General features: G+C 34.3%; 1 protein-coding gene across 1 annotated transcript in view; it reads right to left on the reverse strand.

Moving 5' to 3' along the window:
- LMBRD1 (LMBR1 domain containing 1) overlaps positions 1 to 24,560 on the reverse strand; it is a 133,404-nt gene that overhangs the window by 44,910 nt on the left and 63,934 nt on the right. The window contains exons 8-9 of the mRNA XM_032340379.1: positions 21,542 to 21,667; positions 16,724 to 16,876 (exon numbers count right to left, since the gene is read on the reverse strand). Coding sequence (XP_032196270.1) covers positions 16,724 to 16,876; positions 21,542 to 21,667 — 279 coding nt within the window. The remainder of the gene's footprint in view (positions 1 to 16,723; positions 16,877 to 21,541; positions 21,668 to 24,560) is intronic.

The following is a 24,560-nucleotide window of genomic DNA, read 5'->3' on the forward strand; positions in this document are numbered from 1 at the left end:
TTAGTGTTTTATCTATTTATTAAATTAATAATGTTTTATTATTAATTAAAACATACACATAGAAATTATATTAACTGATCTGCTTTTCCTCTCTGATTATTTTCTGCTTTTATGTTGGTTTTTTTTCCTTGTGTTTTCTTTTGGTTTACTTTGCTCACCTTTTGTGCTTGGAATTTAGTGTGTATGTTTTTATCCTTTTATTTTTATGAATAAGTGTGCTTATGGCTTTGAATTTCCTGATCACTATTTCCTGAACACTGTTTCAAATGTATCCCATAGATTCTAATACGATGTTTCCATCATTCATTTTTGAAATTTTGCAATTTGTTTTTCTCCTTTCCTTTCACCCAAGAGTTGCTGAATATAAAGTTAATTTCCAAGTGAAAAGTGCCTTAGCTTATCGATTTTGTTGTAATTTCTAGTTTTAATGCTGCACTGCAATCAGGGAAGAGTTGTTTGTAATACATTTACTCTGTAGAATTCACTGACAGCTTCTTCATGACACAATATATGATCAATTTAGTGAATATTCCATGTGCACTTGGAGAGAAGGTACAGTTGCTGTTATTGGGATGTAAAGTTCAAAAGTTATGATACACCTTATTGATTAAATTTAGGTCTTCTATAATCTTACTCAATTTTGTGCACCTCATATATCTTCCCCTGAGTATGGTGTTATGTTATTCTCATGCTGTTAACATATTTCAATCTATGTCTCCTTGATCTCTCATACTTCTTGCTTCGTAAGATTGGCTACTGTGTTCTTTGGAACATAACTATTTTATCTTCCTTGCAACTTGTGAATTTTCATATTAACAGGTATATTAGTTTTCTATTGCTACACTGACAAACTACTACAAATTTAGTGGCTTAAAACAGCAACTACTTATTATTCTGTAGGTCAGAAATACACGCACAGCATAGTACTGCTGGTTCTTTGCTTAAGGTCGCATAATACCAAGTTGTCAACAGAGCTGTATTCCCTTCTACAGACTCTGGGGAAGAATCACTTCATGCTCTTTGAGATTGTTCACAGAATTCAGTTCCTTGAGGTGACAAGGCCAATAGTCTTTGCTGGCTATCAACGGGGAGCCTCCCAATTCCTTAAGCTGCTGGAATTCCTTCTCATACTGCCCCCTTCATTTTCAAATTAGTAATGGCAAGTCAAATCTTTCACACATTTTTAACTATCTCTCTAACTCTAGCCAAAAAAAAGTTCTATGATTTTTAAAGCTCATGTTATTAGACTGGGCCCACTCAGATAATCCAGGATTACCTCAGTGAAGTCTGTAACCATAAATGCATCTGCACAGTCCCCTTCGCCACTTCATGTAACATTCTAAGGGTTCCACGGATTAGTGAATGGAACTCACTGGGGAGAGAAGAAGGGATTCTGACTACCACATACATATCTTTTGTTGGATTTAACGTCTTTAAGCTTGAAATTCTACTTTATCTGACACCAAGATCACTATATGCTTTCTTATTATTTCCACAAGCCTCACATATCTTTCAATACACGTTTTTAGCCTTTGTCAATCTGTTTTAGGTGTCTCCTTTAAACGGCATATAGTTCTATCTTGCTTTCTGAGGAAAATTAAAATTTTTCTTTTAATAGTGAGTTAGTTCCATTCATATTTATTGACATGCCTGAAACATTAATCTAAACAGTCTTACTGTCTGAGAACTGTGTGTATATTTCTTGTGTTTCTTACTTAATGTGTGTTCTTCACTCTTTTAGTTCCTTTTTGTCAAGAAGATTTATACTTTTGTTTAGGTGTACTTCAATTTTCTTATTTAGCCCTTTGGTATGGAGTTGTTTAGTTTTTATGTATCCAATTTCCACCTAACTCCCCACACAATAATCTATAAGAAATCCTATTTCTCTTTTTCCTTTCTTAATTGAAAGATTTGTTTAATCAGAATAATGTTTATACAGTCTCATCCTTGCCTACATCTTTTCTTCACAGATCTGCAATATTAAATATTCACCTTTATTTCTTTTGCTGATGTTTTTCCTCTCACTTCTTTGGTTGGTTAGAACTTGGCAATTAGTGGCTTTCTCAAGAGCACATGAGTACAGAATTCTCTGAGTTTTAAATGTTTAAAAACTGTTTTTCTAGAAGATAGTTTGGCTATATATAAACTTCTGGCTTCATACTTTTTCACTGAAACTTTTTTTTAAGTTTCTCCCATTCTTGCCTTGCTTTATCATGTTTTTTGAGGAGTCTGATTCTAACTATGTTGTCCTTGTAAAGTCAGTTGATTTTTTTACTTGGAAATCTTGAGGGCTCTTCGTTAATTTTAAAGGCAGTGTTACTAGAAAAATGCACATAAAATTTTCCCAGGTACAAGGTGGCTATTTCAATATGGAGATCTATGTATGTGTATTTTTAAGTGGGTTTTTGGAATATGGCTTTAAATATTAGCTCCGCTAATTTGTTTTGTTTTGTTACTACATGGACACCAATTAAACATGTAGTTTCTCTTTCCCTTGCATTTCAACGCTTTTTGATCCTTTTTATTTCACCTTGTTTTCTTTCTCTTGGTTGTTACATACCTTTATTCAGTGCCACTTACTAAATTTATTTGCTTCTATTCTCCTTTGGACACCCTATAATTTTTTTTCATTTCTGAAATTAACTGTGTTTTCCTCCCATTTTTTTCAGACAGTCTGACTCTTCATTTCTCCCTGGTTTTTGGCCATTTGTTTTTTGTTTCTATTTTTAAAATAGTGGTAAAAGATACATAACATAAAATTTACATCTTAACCTTTTTTTAAGGTTAGTTTAGTAGTGTTAAATACATTCACATGTTTGTACAATCAATCCCCAAGAATTCTATCTTGCAAAACTGAAACTCTGCATCAATTCAACAACTCTCCATGTCTCTCTCCCCAGCTCCCATTAGCCATCATTCCTTCAGTTTCTGAATTTGACCAGTCTAGATACCTCACATAACTGGAATCATACAACATTTATTATTTTTTTTATGTGTTTGACTAGTTTATTTAACTTTTATGGAATTTCAGATCACTCTTATTATGCTCAACCTCCAAATCTCTTCTATCTCTCATGCAATTTTCCCCAAATCATCTTTTGTTTAAACACAAAGTTTTACAGTAAGAGCTGGAGAAAACACTTGCTGGATTTGGGGGTTTTTGTTTTGTTTTTACTTATAAGTACAGTTGATTCTCATTTGCAGATCTGAATCTGCAAACCCATCTACTCATTAAAACTTATTTATAAACTTAAAATCAATACTTGTGGCACTTGTGGTCTTCTGGGATATGTGCAAAGTAATAAAAAATCTAAGTCACCTGATATGCAAGTTCCCAACTTGCACAACAAGGCAACACTTTATTTCAGCTCACATACTGTAAACAAGTATCCCTTCTCTATTTAGTGTTACATTCTTTACATTTTTGTGCTTTTGTGTTGGTACTTTTGGTCTTTCAAACAGCCCCATGTACAGTGATGAAGTGCTATCTAGTGTTACTAAGACTAAGATGGCTATGATTACTGAGAAAGTACATGTGTTAGGTAAGCCTTGTTCAGGTATGAGTTATACTACTGGTAATCTTAAGTTCAATGTTAATGAATCAACCATATATATTAAACAGGTTGTTCTTCAACACAAACACAAAAAACAAGGTATGTATTGTTCACTCACTTATTTCCAAGACCCAATCCAAGGTTTTCTATATCCTTGAGTTTCATGACTGTACTAATATAAAAATGGGTTAGGTTGCTGACTAGTGGGTTTATTCTTATATGAACTTCAATGTCCATACCATAAATTTACTGGTAATCTACAAGACACTGCAGGTTACCGGAACTTTTTTAGCACAATTACTACCAACTTAAACCACCCAAAACAGATTTTAAGAAACACCTACACTAAACTATACCTATCAATAGCGATCAAGCAAAAACCTGGAATGCACAATTATACTTCCAATAAAATACTTAATAAGACTTCTTTAAAGTTAGAAAGTGCCAGTCTTTGTCTTTAGACATACTCAAATGGTATGGCCTAAAACAAACCAACACCACCAAAGCAAAAACAGATATGCTTTAAGTATTATTCTGAGAAAGAAAATCTGCTACATCTTTAAACATAATTCACAGTAAATTTCAAAGGGTAAAATGACATGACAAAAATATCAGTAAAGAAAAATTAAAATATCCCCATACAACTTCAAAACAACAATGCACTGTCTGTGTATGATGAAATTATTTTCACTGTTTGCTTACCTTATGAAATTTTGTTATGTTTATGTTTGTATATGTGTTGGGGGGTTAGGATATTGGTGGGACAAGCAGAAATAAAAATTTTGCTACTTCTTTATTATGGGTCTGATTCAAATAAACAGAACCAAATAAAATGCTTAAGAATAAATTTAATAAATGAAGAGACAAAAGACTTAATACACTGAATACTACAAAACACTGCTGAAAGAAACTCAAGTAGACATAAGTAAATGTAAAGACATGCCACGTTAATGTACTTAAAGCCTTAATGTCGTTAAAATAACAATATCACTGAAAGTGATCTAGAGAATGAACACAATGCCTATGAAAAGTACAAAGGTGTTTTTGCAAAAGTGGTATTTTTTTTTGCAGAAATAGAAAAACCCATCCTAAAATTCATATGGAATTTCTAAAAACCTCAAATAGCCAAAACAATCTTACAGAAGAAGAAGCTATAAGCCTCATACTTCCTTACTTCAAAACTTACTACAGAGGAGCACAATGGCAGAGGAGTAAGAGACCTAAATTTCATCTGGTCCCAGGTATTCAGCTAGATAGTTATGAAACCATTCAGAACACCCACAAACTCAACTGGAGATTGAAGAAAAGAATAACAACAATTCTATGAACAGAAAAGCGACCACTTTCTGAAAATGTGTATTTTCCAGGGGTCACTGTTACCTTTTTAGCATTTTTTTCTCTCATTCATCTACTCTTCTCTGGACAAAATGACAAAACAGAAAAACTCACCTCAAAAGAAAAGAAGCAGTACCGACTCCCAGGAACCTAATCAATACGGACATTAGTAAGGTGTCAGAACTAGAGTTCAGAATGACGATTATAAAGATATCGGCTGGCCTTGAAAAAAAGCAGAGAAGATACTAAAGAATCCACTTCAGGAGAAATTAAAGAAAATATAACCAAACTGAAATAAAAAAGGCTATTAATGAGGTGAACTAAAAAATGGAGGCTCTAACTGCTAGGATAAATGGGGCAGAAGAGAGAATTAGTGATATAGAAGACCAAATGCTGGAGAACAAAGAAGCTGAGAAAAAGACAAACAACAACTGGACATCTAAGAGAATTCGAGAGATAAGTGATACCATCAGATGAAACAATATTAGAATAATTGGGATTCCAGAAGAAGAAGAAAGAAAAGAGGGGCAGAAGGTATAATGGAGCAAATTATACAAGAGATTTCCCTAAAATGGCAAAGGGAACAAGCATCAAAATCCAGGAGGCACAGAGAATCCCTCTCAAAATCAGTAACAATAGGCCCACAGCCCATCATCTAATAGTAAAACTTACAAGTCTTACTGACAAAGAGAATAAACCTGAAAGCATCTCAGGACAAGAAGTCTGTACCATACAATGGTACAAATACTAGACTGGCAGCACACTTATCCACAGAGACCTGGCAAACCAGAAAGAACTGGCATGATATATTCAAAGCACTAAATGAGAAAAATATCCAGCCAAAGAATACTATATCCAGCTAGGTTACCATTGAAAATAGAAGGAGAGATAAAAAGCTTCCAGGACAAACAAAAATTAAAAGAATTTGCAAACACCAAAGCAGCCCTACAGGAAATACTGAAAGGAGTCCTCTAAGCAAAGAGAGAGCCTAATAGTAGACCAGAAAGGTGTAGAGACAAGGTACAGTAAAAGTCACCCTACAGGCAATACAATGGCACTAAATTCCTACCTTTCAATAGCTATCCTTAATATAAATGGGCTAAATGTCCCAGTCAAAAGACACAGGGTATCAGCATGGATTAAAACAAAAACAAAAACAAGATCCATCAATATACAGTCTACAAGAAACTCATTTTAGTCCCAAGGACACCTCCAAATTTAAAGTGAGGGGGTAGAAAACAATTTACCATGCTTATGGACATCAAAAGAAAAGCTGGGGTGGCAATCCTTATATCAGATAAATCAGATTTTAAGCCAAAGATTATAATTAAGCGATGAGGAAGGACACTATATCATACTCAAAGGGTCTGTCCAACAAGAAGATCTAACCATTTTAAATATCTATGCCCCTAACATAGGAACAGACAACTTATAAACCAATAACAAAACCAAAGAAACACATCGACAATAAAAAACAATAGTAGGGGACTTTAACACCCTCCTCACTGAAATGGACAGATCATGCAAGCAAAATATCAACAAGAAAATAAAGGCCTTAAATGACATGCTGGGCCAGATGGACATCGCAGTTCTATTCAGAACACTCCATCCCAAAGCAACAGAATACACATTCTTCTCTGGTGCACATGGAACATTCTCCAGAATAGATCACATCTTGGGTCACAAATCAGGTCTCACCCAGTATCAAAAGATTACAATCATTCCCTGCATATTTTCAGACCACAATGCTCTGAAGCTAGAACTCAATCACAAGAGGAAATATGGAAAGAACTCAAATGCATGAAGGCTAAAGAGCATCCTACTAAAGATAAATGAGTCAATCAGAACATTAAAGAAGAACTGAAAATAATTCATGGAAACAAATAAAAGTCAAAATACAACTGTTCAAAATCTTTGGGACACAGCAAAGGTGGTCTTGAGATGAAAGTATATAGCTATACAAGCCTTTCTCAAGAAACGAGAAAGGTCTCAAATATACAACCTACCCCCACACCTAAAGGAGATGGAGAAAGAACAGCAAACAAAGCCTAAACCCAGCAGGCGAAAAGAAATCATAAAGATCAGAGCAGAAATCAATGAAATAGAAACCAAAAGAACAGTAGAACAGATCAAGAAAGTAGGAGTGGGTTCTTGGAACAAATAAGACTGATAAACCCCTGGCCAGACTTATCAAAAAGACGACAGAAAGGACCCAAATAAATAAAATCATGAATGAAAAAGGAGATATCACAACCAATGTTAAAGAAACACAAACAATTATAAGAACAAATTATGAACAACTATATGCCAGCAAATTAAGGCAATCCAGAAGAAATGGATGCATTCCTAGAGACATATAAACTACCAAAACCAAACCAGGAAGAAATAGAAAACCTGAACAGACCCATAACCATTAAAGAAATTGAAGCAGTCATCAAAAATCTCCTAACAAACAAGAGCCCAGGGCCAGATGGCTTCCCTGGGGAATTCTACCAAACATTTAAAGAAGAATTACTACCTATTCTCCTGAAACTGTTCCAAAAAACAGAAATGGAAGGAAAACTTCCAAACTCATTTTATGAGTCCAGCGTTACCTTCATCCCAAACCAGACAAAGACCCCATCAAAAAGGAGAATTACAAACCACCATTGTTGAGGAACATGAATGCAAAAATTCTCACCTAAATATTAGCCAGTAGGATCGAACAGTACATTAAAAGGATTATTCAACATGACCAAGTGGAATTTATTCCAGGGCTGCAAGGTTGGTTCAACATTCACAAATCAATCTATGTGATAAAATGCATTAATAAAAGAAAGAACAAGAACTTGCTGATATGATACTCTCAATAGATGCTGAAAAAGCTTTTGACAAAGTACAGCATCCTTTCCTGATCAAAACTCTTCAAAGTGTAGGGATACAGGGTACGTACCTCAATATCATCAAAGCCATCCATGAAAAACCCACAGTGAATACCATTCTCAATGGGAAAATACTGAGAGCTTTTCCTTTAAGGTCAGGAATATGGCAGGAATGTCTAATATCACCACTGCTACTCAACATAGTACTAGAAGTCCTAGCCTCAGCAATCAGATAACAAAAAGAAATTAAAGGCATCTGAATTGGCAAAGAAGTCATCAAACTATCACTCTCTGAAGATGATATGAAACTTTTATAGAAAACCCAAAAGTCTCCACCCCCAAAATGCTAGAACTCACACAAGAATTCAGTATAGTGTCAGGATATAAAATCAGTGCACAGAAATCAGTTGCATTTCTATATACCAACAGCAAGATAGAAGAAAGAGAAATTAAGGAGTCGATCCCATTTCTAACTGCACCCAAAACCATAAGATACCTAGGAATAAATCTAACCAAAGAGGCAAAGAATCTGTACTCAGAAAACTATAGAATACTTATGAAAGACATGGAGGAAGACACAAAGAAATGGAAAAACTTTCCATGTTCATAAATTGGAAGAACAAATATTGTCAAAATGTCTGTGCTACCCAGAGCAATTGACATATTTAATGCAATCCCTATCAAAATAGCATCAACTCTGTTCAAAGAAATGGAGCAAATAATCCCTAAAATTTGTATGGAGCCAGAAAAGACCCTGAATTGCCAGAGGAATGTAGAAAAAGAAAACCAAAGCTGGTAGCATCACGATTCCAGACTTCAAGCTCTATTACAAAGCTGTAATCATTGAGACAGTGTGGTACTGGCACAAAAACAGACACACAGATCTGTGGAACAGAATGGAGAGCCCAGAAATGGACTCTCAACCCTATGGTCAACTAATCTTTGACAAAACAAGAAAGAATAACCAATGGAAAGAAAGACTGTTTTTTAAACAAAAACAGTTTCAACACCATTTAGGGTGTTGAAAAAGTTTGACAACCACATTCAGAAGAATGAAACCAGACCATCTCCTTATACCACACATACACACAAAGATTCAAAATGGATGAAAGACCTAATTGTGAGACAGGAACCCAACAAAATCCTTGAGGAGAACACAGGCAACAACCTCTTCGACCTCACCTATAGCAACTTTTTAGAAACATCGCCAAAGACAAGGGAAGCAAGGGCAAAAATGAACTACTGGAATTTCATCAAGATCAAAGGCTTTTGCACAGCAAAGGAAACAGTCAACAAAACCAAAAGGACAAAATGGACAGAATGGAGCAGATATTTGCAAATGACTTATCAGATAAAGGGCTAGTATCCAAAATCTGTAAAGAACTCATCAAAGGCAAAACCCAAAGAACAAATAATCCAATCAAGAACTGGGCAGAAGACAGGAACTGACATTTCTACAAAGAAGACATCCAAATAGCCAACAGACACATGAAAAGATGTTCAACATCACTCGGCATCAGGGAAATAGAAATCAAAATCAATGAGATACCAACTCACACCAGTCAGAATGGCTAAAATTAACAAGGTGGGAAATGACAGATGTTGGTGAGGATGCAGAGAAAGGAGGAATCCTCCTATACTGTTGGTAGGAATGCAAGCTGGTACAGTCGCTCTGGCAACAGTATGGAGGTCCCTCAAAAAGTTGAAAATAGAGCTACCCTACAACCAAGCAATCACACCACTCGGTATTTACTCTAAAGACACAAATGTAGTGATTCATAGAGGCACATGCACCTGAATGTATATAGCAGCAATGTCTACAATAGCCAAACTATGGAAAGAGCCTAGATGTCCATCAACAGATGAATGGATAAAGAAGATGTGATGTGTGTGTGTGTACAATGGAATATCACACAGCCATTTAAAAAAAAATCTTGCCATTTGCAACAACACAGAGGGAACTAGAAGGTATTATGCTAAGTGAAATCAGTCAATCAGAGAAAGACAACTATCATATCTCACGGATTTGAGGAATTTGAGAAACAAGACAGAGGATCATAGCGGAAGGGAGGGAAAAATGAAACAAAACAAATCCAGAGAGGGAGACAAACCATAAGAGACTCTTAATCTCAGGAAACAAACTGAGGGTTCCTGGGCTGGAGGTGGGTAGGAGGGATGGGGTGGCTGGGTGATGGACACTGGGGAAGGTGTGTGCTATGGTGAGTGCTGTGAACTGTGTAAGACTGATAAATCACAGACGTGTACCCCTGAAACAAATAATATATTATATGTTAATTAAAAAAAAACTACAAAGCTACAGTAATCAAAACAGCTTGGTACTGGCATAAAGGCAGATATATAACCAATGGAAGAGACCCCAGAAATGAACTCTCCCCTATATGATCCAGTGATGTTTGATAATGGTGCCAAGACCATTCAATGGGAGAAGGCCAGTCCTTTCAACAAATGGTGCTGGGTAAGGGTCATCCAAATGCAAAAGAATGAAACTGGACTCTTACCCTTAACCATATACAAAAGTTAATTCAATATATAAAAAGACCTAAACCTAAGAGTGGAAACTATTAAACTTTTAGGGATATAAAGGGGGAACATCTTCATGGCACTGGACATGGCAATTGTTTTTTGGATAGCATACTGAAGGATCGGTAAAACAAAAACATTAGATAAATTGAACTTCATCAAGATTAAAAACTTTAGTGTATCAAGGACACTATTAATGCAGTGAAAAGGCAACCCAAGACTGGGAGAAAATCTTTGCAAATCATATATATGATAAGAAGTTAATATTCAGATTATTTTAAAAAAACTCTTAAAACTTGACAATAAAATATAAATATTTTAAAAATGGGCAAAGGACTTGAATGAACATTTCTATAAAGAAAATATACAAATGGTCAATAATCAAATGAAAAGATGCTCAACATCACTAATTACTAGGGAAATGCAAATCAAAGCCACAATGATATATCACTTCACAACCATAAGGCTGGTTATTATCAAAACAACAGAAAATTAAGTGTTTGCCAAGAATGTGGAAAAACTTAAAGCCATGTGCATTTCTGGTGGGAATATAAAAGGGTACAGCCTCTGTGAAAAATAACTCAAAAAGCTAAACACAAAACTGAAATATGATCCAGCAATTCCATTTCTAAGTATATATGCAGAAGAATTGAAAGCAGGGACTCAAACATACTTTTACATCAGTTACCACAGCAGCACTATTCACGATAGCCAAAAGTTGGAAATGATCCAAATGTGCACCAACAGATAAACAAAATGTGAAATATACATATAACCCAGTATTACTGAGTCTTAAAAAGGAATGAAATTTTGATACATCTACAACATGGATGAATCCTGAAGACATTATACAAACTGAAATAAGCCATACATAAAATAACAAATACAGAATAATTTCACTTACATAAGATACCCCGAATAGGCAAATATCTAGAGTGTGTGTGTATATATGTGTATGTGTGTGTGTGTATATATATAAAATGTAGTGATATAATAAAATCAAAAATTATATTTAAAACCTAGTGAATCTATAGGTTACCCAGGCCAATTAGCTGTAAAAGCTCATAGAATGCCTGTCAGAGGAGAATTTATTGAAGTATTTAATTAACATTAGACTGTATGTTTAGAAATGTGTTCAGTATTATATATAAAAGTTGTTTTAAGAAGCCATTAACTTATTCTAATTAGATGCTTAGTTTTATAAATGTCTACAACATAAAATGGATTTTTTTCCCTTGAGTTCTATGGCAGCATTTAAGAAATTGAAAAATCCTATATACAGATCTGTAACAATAGCAGCCTGCAGCTTTCTGAGCTGTTTCAATCAAAAGGCACTAACACTACATACCTTATTTCTTTTAATTCCCATAACAAAAAAAAAAGTAAGTATATAACTCCATTATAAGGATGAGAAAAGTTAAGGTTTAGAAAGGTGAAGTAATGAGGCACCTGGGTGGTGCAGTGGGTTAATAATCTGACTCCCGATTTCGGCTCAGGCCAAGATCTCAGGGTTGTGAGACTAAGCCCCATGTCAGACTCCAAACTCAGCATGGAATCTACTAAAATTTCTCTCTCCCTCTGCTCCTCCCTGCACTCATGTGTGCGTGCGTGCACTCTCTCTCAAAAATAAATAAATAAATCTTTAAAAAAAAAAAAAAAGAAAAAGAAAGGTTAAGTAACAAGTTTATATAGGTGGTAAGGATCAGAACAAGCACTCAAAACCAGATGTATGTGACAGCAAAATCTATGCCTCTGAAATGGGTATGCAGGGACACCTGGGTGGCTCTGGCAGTTAAGTGTCTGCCTTTGGCTTGGGTCATAATCCCAGAGTCCTGGGATAGAGACCCGGCATCTGGCTCCCTCCCTGCTTAGTGGAAAGCCTGCTTCTCCCTCTCCTTCTGCCCCTTCCCCCCCACCCCACTTGTGTTCCATCTCTCAAATAAATAAAAATCTTAAAAAAAAAAAAAAAAAAAAAGAAGAAACGAGGTATGCATACCCTACAAAATACATGGCAATGTGAAATCACAAGATCAGCAGTTATCTCATGGGGATCTAATCTTAAGAAATTATAGTATTTTTACCAAAAAATTGTATAATCATCAAACTCTAAACTTCTACATTTGCAAAAAAAAAATCTAATTTATTTTATAATAAACATGGATTTGAATACAGAGTAAAAGGCAATACTAGTACAAAATTTTGAGATAGAGCATAACTTCAAAGAAATTTTCTATCAGGAGCTTCTCACAGGTCTGTCACCTCTAAAATGTACTGAGCAATGCAGAGGAATGAGTGAGCCTGTCTCTACTTTCTTTGACTAGGACTACTTGGATCCTAATGTTAAAGAGACACTAAGAGCACATGGCTCCCTATTTCTGAATTATATTAACTGTGCATAGAATGATGAATAAACAATTTTCATATTTCAAAGCAGTGCTTATCCCTTCACATTCAGGTTAAACCCTCAATTATATAACAATAAGTTTATATGCCCAGAGTTTTTCTCCAGGCATGCCTATTACTCCTCCCTGTTCCTAATTATTCCTATTATTCCTAACAGGCCCAGAAAATAAAAGGTAGATAAGAATTTCAATCCATATTCAAGAATAATACATTTATATAACAAAAATAATAAGTGGTAAATTGATTGTGTGGCAGGTTTTTAGCCAGTGTAATAAGAAAAAAAAAAAAAACACGTGGAACTCTTAGATTGAAAAGGAAGAAATAAAATTGCCTTTTAGCAGCCAACATGTTCATGTACATAAAAATTCCTTAGGAATCTATAAAAAGACTACTAGAAGTAATAAGTTAGCCAGGTTGCATGATATGACATCAATGTACAAAAACAAATTTCTACATACTAAAAGCTAAAAACTGAAAACTGAAATTAAGCAAAATCATGTGTAACAGTATAAACAAAAATACAGAAAAATTTATCAAAACATTCGAGAGACCTTTATGCTTAATATACAAAATACTGCAAAGAGAACTTTCAGATACAATAAATAAATGGAAAGTTCTCATGTTCATGGACTAGAAATTTTTAACATAAAGAATAAAGGTATTTTTCAGATTCCGAGCCTTTTGAGATGGAAAAGACCTCTGGGGTACCAGACAAATCAGCTAACAGCTAACATGGACCTCCCATCAGTGGGTTTGACCTTCTCAGGAGGCCTCCTGCCCCAAAATCTGCCTTTAAAAACCTTCACTTGCAGGTGCGCCGGGTGGCTCAGCGGGTTAAAGCCTCTGCCTTCAGCTCAGGTCATGATCCTAGGGTCCTGGGATTGAGCCCCACCCTGACCCAGCATCGGGCTCTCTGCTCAGCAGGAGCTTGCTTCCTCCTCTCTCTCTCTCTCCCTTCCCTGCCTACTTGTGATCTCTGTCAAATAAATAAATAAAATCTTAAAAAAAAACAAAAAACACAAAACAACAACAAAAAAAACCTCTTCACTTGCAAGCCATCAGGTAATTCAGGTCTTCAGAGCATTAGCTCCCTGCTATCCTAGGTGGTGCCACAACAATAAATAGCCTTTCTTTCTTCACTGCAAAAGGCTGGTGTCAGTTTTAGTGGCTTACAAACTCTCATTTGGTTCAAGTTTACAATGTCAATTCTCCCCAAATTTGCCTACAGATTCAAAGTAATCCTAACAGAAATCCCAGTGGATATTCTGTAGAATTCTAAGTTGATTCTAAAATTTACATGAACATGCAGAAGAGCTAACATAGCTAAAACAATACTGAAAAAGAAAAACAAAACTGAAGAATTTATACTCCTTGATTTCCTGACTGACTGTGTAACAAATCAGTAATCAAGTTTCATCATAATGACATATGAATCAATGGATCAAAAGAAAAAGTCCTGAAATAGACCCACACATATACATGATCAATTGGTTTGACAAAAGTATCAAGGAACGTCAATGAGCAAAGAAGAGTCTTTACAAAAATGCTGCTGAAACAATTGAATATCCATATGGAAAATAAACCCTGAGGTTATACCATCCCACAAAATTAACTTAAAATGGACTGTGAACCTAAAATTTATAAAGCTAAAACCATAAAATTTCCAGAAGAAAACATATGAAAAAATGATTGCAAAAAAAAATTTTAAGGAACATCTCTTTGAATGACAGTTTAAGAAAACATAAAGGCAAGCTATAAAGAGACAACATTCACAATACATATATTTCACAAAGTACTTAATGCAGAATATATAAAGAATTCCTGTAACTCACTCATGAAACAATTAATTTCTAAAAAGGACAAAAGATATACACAGGTATTTTAAAGAAAATACACAATAAGAATATTAAAAAAATGCTCAGTATCCTTAGTCACCAAGGAAATGCAAATCAAAACCGTAACGAAACAGTATCATACATCCATCAGAATGACTATTACAAAGTTACAATATAAGAGTTGACAAGGATGTGAAGCAATTTGAAATCTCATATTGCTGTGGGAAATGGAAAATGGTACAACCATTTTGGAAAATACTTTGGCAGTTTCTTATAAAGTTATATGTACATTAAACATTAGACCCAGAAATTCTATTTACCCAACAAAAATGAATGAAATGAAAACACACATCTATAACAGATGTTCACATCAGCATTATTCCTAATAATCTCTAACTGGAAATAACTCAAATCTCCACTAAAAGGTGAGTGGATAAACAAACTGTGACATAGACATACACACCAGGACGCTATCCAGCAGTAAAACAGAATGAATTACTGAAAGAAAACACGCAACACAGACAAAACTCAAGAAATATTTTGTTGCACCAAAAAAGCCAGAAAAAAGATTATACTACACTCTATGATTTCATTTACATGAAATTATAAAAACGTAAAACTAAACCACAATGACGGAAGGACATCAATAGCTATCCGGGGTTTGAGTTCAGTGGGACAGGCGAAGACATCAAGTAGCTTTTTAGAGTAATGTGATCTTCCATATCTACACATCTGTATTTGGCAAAATCAGTCTGCATACTTAATAAGTTGATTTAAAAACCCCTCTAAAAATAGGTTCCGTGAAATAGGACAGGGCATGTTTAAATCAAGGCAGCTAATGTTAGACCAGGTTATAAATATTTATTAAAAAGGCCATATAGGTGCGCCTGGGTGGCTCAGTGGGTTAAGCCTCTGCCTTCGGCTCAGGTCATGATCTCAGGGTCCTGGGATCGAGCCCCGCATCGGGCTCTCTGCTCAGCAGGGAACCTGCTTCCCCCACCCCCCGCCTGCCTCTCTTCCTACTTGTGATTTTTCTCTCTCTCAAATAAATGAATAAAATCTTAAAAAAAAAAGGCCATATAAAAAATAGAGAATTAAGATATGGTTGAGGAGATTAAAACAACAACAACAACAACAACAAACAGCTGAGGAGGGTTTCATCATACTTTTGGTATTATAAAGACAATCACCCCACAAAAAAGTAGTGACTTTTTAATAAAACTGATTCTAACAGAAGATTTAAAAAGTAATACACAATAGATCTAATGGATTACAATATATCTTTTAAGAACTCTTTCAAAAAGCAGCTTTTTAGGTGAGCAGTCAATGCATTTCCTTACTTCCATTCTAATTTCAAGAGGAAGACAAAGCAGAACTCAACCTGACCAACCCTTTCATAGGGCTGTCTCAAACATTTTTTTAAACTTAGCCAAAACCCACTTTACAGCTTCATCTTGCCTAACTTTCCTTAAACCAGTCTATTCATCGCACTGTCTAAATTACAACTTGCATACTATTATACACAAAGCTTGGTGTTTAAAATGCCAGATACAGAATAGACAATACAGAAGTCTGTGGCCAGAAGTTCTAGCTACTTTTTAGACTTGGGGTTGTATTATTATGCCCTTAGTTCAATGTAGGTACTTGAGTTTATGTACCACTGTCTGAAGAATTCAAGGCTAGCAAATGATAGTTTCAAAAAAGAAAAGATGTAAAAGAAGGAAAGAAAGGAAGGGAAGGGAGGAAGGAAGGATTAATTAACAGTTTTCCGTCCTAAAAAATACCTTTCTACATATTTTCAGAAACATACCATCTAACAATGAAGCAAATTCTTTTACTTTCAGTTAGGGTTCCTGAGTTCTAATATGGATCCCAGTTCTCGTATTTATGGAGAGTCCCAACCTGCAAAATGTGTTAGCAACATACCACATTACTTTTATTTTAATTCAAATTTCCCAGCACCTCTGTTATAACACTTGCTGTACACATGAGTAAATGAATGAAGCTCAGAGAGGTGTGTAACTGGCCTGAACTACTAAATGACAGAACTATGATTCAAAATCACTTTACATCCAAAATTCATGCTCACAAGTACCACACTGTAATGCCACACAAAGAGAACTCAATTACTCTAAAAGGTCTATATAAACTTGGAAAAAGAGTGACAACATAATTTCTTTAAAACTCCATTTACCTTCAGGGGACGCAGAGCACCACAAAATTTTGTCCACCAGCTGTTTTCAATGTATTCTAAGTGCCTCTCTCTTTTCCTAAGTGTTCGTAACCTTTCTTCAAATTGTTTTAAGGCGCGTTTATCCCTTGCTGGCAAAGGTCGACCATCTTTGCTCTGTAAATAACAGAAGAAAATATAACAGTTTTTTACAGTTAAGGTCTTAGTAAAGTACCCATCAGATTTAGCAAATCATGCAACAAAACCTTTTTTAGGTTGGATATGCCTTAGGCAAATTTACAAACTGGAAAAAAAAAAAAATGACATCATCTTTGTGAGAATACACATCTCTGAAAGAAGATCAGCATCAAAATGTCGATGTGTGTACATTTACTAATGAACTTCTTGATTCCTGTTTTCCAACTATATAGTAAAGTTATGTGGAAAGAAGATAAATATCTTTAAAAATGCCTTTTAACAGGCATTTTTATTTATTCAATTTGCACCATTTATTCAATTTGCACCATTACTCTTTCTCACCTCCAAGCTCCTCTTCTATCCTTTATCTTAATATATTTGGTTCTACCCCTTATCTCCCTTTGGTCAGCCTCTGATTCAGGTAACAGCAGAGAGATGTAATGCTAGTATGTGCTATGCAGAGATATTTATAACAATTGCTAAGAACTGTCACTTTCTTATTCTCCTAGTATTTTTGCAAATAAGTCACATTTTCTTTGGCCAACCTACTGATAAGGTAACTTTCATCCATCTATTTTTATGTGGTGCTTACTGTAACCACAAGCAGTACCCATCCCATGGTGGTTAAAAGATAACACTTTCCCACTGTAACTACACTGTCCCCAAGTGTCTTCAATCAGATACAATAATAAATTACAATAATATGACAATTGCTAAATACAAAAAAAAAGTGAAATGTAAATTTCTTTGCATTTATTGGAAGCAACACAAAAATATTTATAGAACTACATTTTTAAAATGTAAAGATATCAGGGGCACCTCAGTGGCTCAGCTGGTTGAGCAAGTGGTCATGATCCTGGGGTCCTGGGATGGATTCCTGCATTGGGTTCCCTACTCAGCGGGGAATCTGCTTCTCCCTTTCCTTCTCCCTCTGCTCCTCCCCTAACTCATGCTTGCACTTGCTCTCTCTCTCTCTCTCTCAAATCTTTAAAAAAAAAAAAAAAAAAAGTAAAGACATCAGATATTAAAACGTTAATATCCCTATTCAGGTTTAAACACGTTTTTAAGAGAGAGACAACAAAATCGCTCTCTAGCATATGCCAGTGCAGCCTCATCTGAAATCATAGATATAATGAAGACAATATTCAAAAATATCATTTAATAAAGAGATTTATATAGTTATAATGATCTCTTTACATAATGGCACTGCCATGCTCTTCTGGAACTAGCTGTTGTCTTCATACCTTAAGATAATTCCCTCTCAAACTTTATCATGCACAACAATTACCTGAAAAGTTTGTTAAACACAGATTTCTAGATCCTATAAATAAAATTTAGTTGGTCTTGGGTGGGGCCAAATATGTGTATTTCTACCAAAGCCCTAGGAGATGCTGGTGCTACCGCTCCAGAGACCATACTTTGCATACACTAGACTATATTTAATTATCTTCACTTCTTTAAGTAAAGTACAATGGGTACTATTCAAACTTTTTCCCAAAAGGCACCTCAGAGAAAGGTATTTTGGGAAGGACAAAGAATAAAACAAACATTCCCTTCTAGAAGACAGATCCAGGCAATAATACTTCAAGTGTGTGGCATGAGAAAAAAACAGTACCTTGTTTCCTAAACATACAATTCTTCTCAGAAATGCCATTCTAGTATCCAAAGGATACTAGAGGTAGCTTTACTTAACAACTAGCTTTCACTATTTCAGGAAAAAATCAGTATATTAAGGGTCCACTAAAAATAAACCCAAGTTATCTATTTGGTGAATATTTAAGTGGAGTAAGGGGTAGAGGCCCACTCTGCTTTGCCTACTGACCAAAACAACAGAAGAAGAATTTAGGTTCAGAGAAACAAACACCAGGATAGAAAACCAGCAGTTAACTAATTATTTCATGGGGGAGGAGGGTACTTACAAAGCATATGAATACATACCCTTTGTTTAAAAAAAAGTAAAATGTGAAAGCTTCCCTTCACAATGCCCTTTTCTACTGTTACCACCATTAAGCAATACAATACCCTTCTACACATTTTTTCCGTATTTGCATGCATGCATATATGCTAATATAAGTTTTTGTTGTACATAATAGCTAACATTTCTTGAGCACATTTCTTACACCTAAAACTGATCTGTTCTTAAACATGTATTCTCCCTAATCTTCTGTTATTTAACATTTATTCTCCCCAAATCTTCAGAATAAAACTTTGAAGTTGGTAGTAATATTATTTCCATTTATTAAATGAGGAAAAAAAGCTCCACAGATAATTATATGCATAATAAGAAGGGTTAGAATTTTAATGGAGTCCGCTTTAATTCCATAAAGATATATTCTTTAGTCTATATATATAAATCCAGCTCATTTTTTTTCATCACTGCATACCACATTATACCATGATATATTAATAAATACCTTATTTTTGAAAACTTAGATTGTTTTCTTTTTTGGGAGCATTAACAATGTGCATGAACATCCTTTTTCACCCAGATATAAGTATATATACATGCTTGAGTAGGAGACGTTCCTAGACATCAACTGCTTTTAAACTTTATTAAATGGGAGTAAACTTTGTTAATTAAACTTTATTAAACTTTAATTAAACTTTATTAAAAAGGGATGTGTTTTTGTGTATAGGCACATATCATATTATTTTCTTTAAAAAGCTGTATATTTTACATTCCCACAAGCAGTATATCTATCCCCAAATAACACCTGACAAAGATAAATACTTTAAAGACTTCTAAAAGTTAAAAGTAATACTGAGTTCTCTAATTAGCATATCTCTGATTATTATCTCTGATTACAGAGGGACCAACCATCAGGGTCTCTGTACTCCAAATTCCACATTCTGGAAAATCCCCTCAAGTTCCAGGCAAACTGGGATGCTTGGCAAACCTACTTACTGCTGAAGAGCTGAAGCATCCTTTTACATTTTCACTGGAGAGTTTAATTTTTCCTTCAGTAAACTCTATTTGGGTCTTTTGTTCATTATTTCTATGTATTGCTTGTCCTTTTTTCTTACTGATTTGAAGATGTTCTTTATACTTATCCATATTGCGATATCCTCCTATATTATAGACTTCCTTTTGGTGGTGCTTTCGGGTACATAAATTTTAGAACTCAAAAATGTAAAACTCACCAATATCTCAATTAGCATTTGGGGGTTTTGTGGCTTGTTCAGAAAGATCTTCTATACACCAAGATAAAATTTTACTTCCACTTTCTCCTAATGTCTTGTAAATTTTGTATTTGATTTGAATTCAGGATTGTTTTACTATATGGTGGGGGGGTCTATGAAAATTTCGTATTTTGTCTTTTATAAATTTCCACCTAAACTTTAGAAAAACTATCATCTCTGTATTACTCAATCTTCCCAATCAGGAACGGATGAAGTTCTCCATATATTTCAGTCTTCTATTACGTATTTCAATAACTTTTATAATTTCTACCAGGATGATTCTGACATTTCTTATTATTTTATAGTTTGCAGCTATTGTGAATGAGACCAATTTCTATTACATCTTTTAACTAGCTAATGATTTCTATATGTTTATATCCAGGCACTTTGATGAACTCTTATTAGTTCTATTAATTTATAAGTTCATTCTTTCATATTTTCTTAGTATATGATATCTGTGAATAATAAAAGATATTTCCCTTTTCCTCTCTCTCTCTCCAATGTTTATACCTGCACTCTTTATCTGACAAAGACCTCCAGGAATATGCTAATGAGCAACAATGATACTGACCACACTGACCTGTGTCTGACTTCAATGGGAATGTTTAATTCATCATTTAAGTATGATGTTCATTATAGGCTTCCTTTCCTAAGTACACTCTTCTCTTCTAATTTGGTAAGGCTTTTTTAAAAATCATAACTACAAATTGACTTTTATTAAATATTCTTTAGCATCTATTCAAATGCTTATTTCTCATTTATTCTCAATACATTAAACTACTTTAATAAACTTTTTAATGTATCATCCTTGAATGTCTAGGATAAAACTGATCTGATAATTATAAAATATTCTCTTACTACAGCACAGGTTTGAATTGCTAATATTTTTCTTTATATTAAAACTATGTTCATAAGAGAGACAGTACATATGTAGTCTTCTTTTTTGTATGCAATTATCATCTTGTTTCTGTATCGGGATATGCCAGTTTAATACATACTTAAAAATGTTCTATAAATACGTTCTATAAATTATGTTCATCTGTTACTTCAAGGTGATGAAGAAACTTCTTTGTGTTTTTAGAAGTACACTCAATTGGCAAGTGATTACATGTAATTTTTACCTTATTCCACTAGTACATAAAACTTGAACATAAGTGATACAGTAAAATCTGATGTATTATACAAGAAATCAATATACCTGGGAATAAGCAAGGTCTTGATCATACCTGAGCAAAACTTCCACTTTTACTTATTAGAACACTGATAGAAATTCTCAAATTTTTAGTGTCTTGCATTTCACAGAAGACAAATTTTAAAACCATGGTCATATTTTGCTAACGACATGTTGCAAAAAAATTCAAACGACATCAAAAATATGGGGTTGCAATGTCTAATTCATATTAGAAAGTAGTGCAAAGACAATGTGCTTATATGTTTTCCAACTACAATAAAATTACAACTCACTTTTGATTTAATTGTTTGAATGTGTTGCTCCACTTCTTCAATGTCTTCAGTGTTTTCTAAACGTTCGTAAGCAGCACTTCTAGTGCCTTTTATTAGATTTAAAGGTAATGCAGACATACCATAGGCCTAAAAGAACAAAATAAAAATGGTTTTCATTACTACTATTTTATACATATTATACACAATTTTGAGGGGAAAATGTCCTTTAAACTTTAAAGGAAGTGCAAGGGTATAGTTGTGAAGGATTATAGTCACTGAAGGACAAAGTACCTGGGAGTGAATTATGATATACTGTCTCATAATTTTCTTGTTTATTTCACATTTTCAGTTATATAAACTGACATGAGTAATACTAACTATTTATAGAAGAGATAATATGTATTCTTCAAAGGATAAGTTGCAAAATTACTGTAAATAGAATACCAAAGTAATAAACTGCAACTCCAGATTAATGAGGGGTTAAAAGAGTGTGAATTAGTAAAAACATTTTATAAAACTATTTTCTATGGAAAAAACAATTTTATCCAACTATATATAATAAACCCTCACTAAAACACATTTTAATAAATGCATGTTATTTAATTAGCATGCCAATTATCTATACACAATTTATTACAAGTTTTAAGTATAATTAATCATTTTGCTAAGTATTTTAAATATTTTCCTACAAGTAATTTTCTGTTGATTAGCATTAAGAATAAACATATTATTTTATATTTTTTCCATATTAGCCAGCCCCAAACGACGACTTTTAATGGTAACTGTTAAAAACACTTAATAATGGCAGTTGCCACATAACCGTTACTCTAAATCATTAAATCTTTAGAAACAAAACTGACAACTATCACTTCCCGGCTGCAGCAACAGGCTCTAAAGCAGACACATTATATATTTAAATCTCTTTCATTTTCCTCCTGAGCACACAGCCAAACTACTTTAGCCAGTCTCCCTGAAGTTAAGTAAGCTCATGAAATTGAGTTCAAGACAACAAATGTAGGCAGAAGTAATAAACACAATTTCTTGGTCTTAACCCCTAAACTTCAAAATATCCTGGGTAATCCTGAATATTTTCTCTCAACGTCTCTGCAACTTAGATGTCAACTCCGAAAAAACTGCAGTGACAATTTTAATTACAGTTGACCCTTGAATAACTTGGGTTGGAACTACAAGGGTCCACTTACACATGGATTCTTCATAAACACAATATAGTACTACAAATGTATTTCCCTTATGATTTAATGACATTGTTTTTCCTATTTTATTTTAGGAATACAGTATATAACACATATAACATACAAAATTATGTGTTAATTGACTATGCTATCAGTAAGGCTTCTGGTCAACAACAGCCTATTAATAGTTAAGTTTGGGTAGAGTCAAAAATCATATGCAGATTTTCACACATTTGGGAAGATCAGCACCCCTAACCCCGATTTTGTTCACACATGCACATCACATCTTCTTTATCCATTCACCTGCTGGACACATAGATTGCTTCCATGCCTTGCCTATTGTAAATAATGTTGCAATGAACAGAGTGGTACATACATCTTTTCAAATTAGTGTTTTTGTTTTCATCTATTAAATACCCAGCAGCAGAAATGCTGGATCACATGGTATTTCTATTTTTAATTTTTTGAGGAACCTCCATACTATTTTCTACAGTGGCTGCACCAATTTGTATTCCCACCAACAGTGGATGAGGGTTCTCTTTTATCTTCATCAAATGTGTTATTTCTTGTCTTTTCGATGTTAGCCATTCCAACAAGGGTAAAGTAATACCTCATTGCGGTTTCGATTTGCATTTCCCTGATAATTAGTGATGTTGCATCTTTTCATGTGCCTGTTAGCCATTCAAATGTCTTCTTAGAAAAATATCTATTCAGTCCCCATTTTTAAATCAGGTTGGGATATTTTTTTTTGCTAGAGTTTTATGAGTTCTTCCTATATTTTGGGTACCAACTCCATACTGGATATATCATTTGTAGGTATCTTCTTCCATTCAGTAAGTTGCCTTTTCCTTTTGTTGATGGGTTCCTTCACTGTGTATAGTCCCATTTATTTATGCTATTGTTGCCCTTGCCTGAAGAGATAGATCCCCAAAAAATACTAAGAGCAATGTCAAAAAGCTTACTACCTATATTTTCTTCAAGGAGATTTATTATGGCTTCAGATAATATTCAAGTCTTTAATCCATTTAGAGCTTATTTTTGTATATGATTTAACAAAGTGGCTCAATTTCGTTCTTTCTCATGCAGTTGTCCAGTTTTCACACCACCATTATTTTAAAAGGCTGCCTTTCGCCCATCACCTGTTTTTGCCTCCTTTCATGTAGATTAATTGGCCATATAAATGCGGGTTTATTTCCAGGATTTCTATTCTATTCTGTTGATTCGGGTGTCTGTTTTGTGGTACCATACTATTTTCATTACTGCAGCTCTGTAGTATAATTTGAAATCAGGCAGCATGATTCCTCCAGCTTTGTTCTTCTTTCTCAAGATTGCTTTGGCTCTTTGGGGCTTCACCAAAATTTTAGGATTATTTGTTCTAGTTTTGTGAAAAATGCCGTTGGCATATTGAGAGGGATTACACAGATTCTGTAGATTGCTTTGAGTAGTATGAACACTTTAACAATATTCATTCTTCCAATCCATGAGCACGGTGTATCTTTCCATTTTGAGGGTTGCCTTCAATTTCTTTCCTCAGGGTATAGATCTTTCACCTCCTTGGTTAAGTTTATTCCTAGGTATTTTGTCCTTTTTGATACATCTGTAGATGGGATTCTTAATCTCTCTGCTACTTTGTTATTAGTGAATAGAAATGCAACAGATTTCTGTATATTAATTTTATATCCCCCAACTTCACTGAATTCATTTAGTAGTTCCAGTAGTTTTTTGATGGTCTTTAGGATTTACTCCATATAGTATCATATCATCGACAAATAGTGAAAGTTTTACTTCTTTTCAGTTTGGAGGCCTTTTCTTTTCCTTGCCTGCCAGCAGTCACTAGGACTTCCAAT

This window comes from Mustela erminea, chromosome 4 (genome assembly GCF_009829155.1).
Source record: "Mustela erminea isolate mMusErm1 chromosome 4, mMusErm1.Pri, whole genome shotgun sequence".
NCBI classification, from domain to species: domain Eukaryota; kingdom Metazoa; phylum Chordata; class Mammalia; order Carnivora; family Mustelidae; genus Mustela; species Mustela erminea.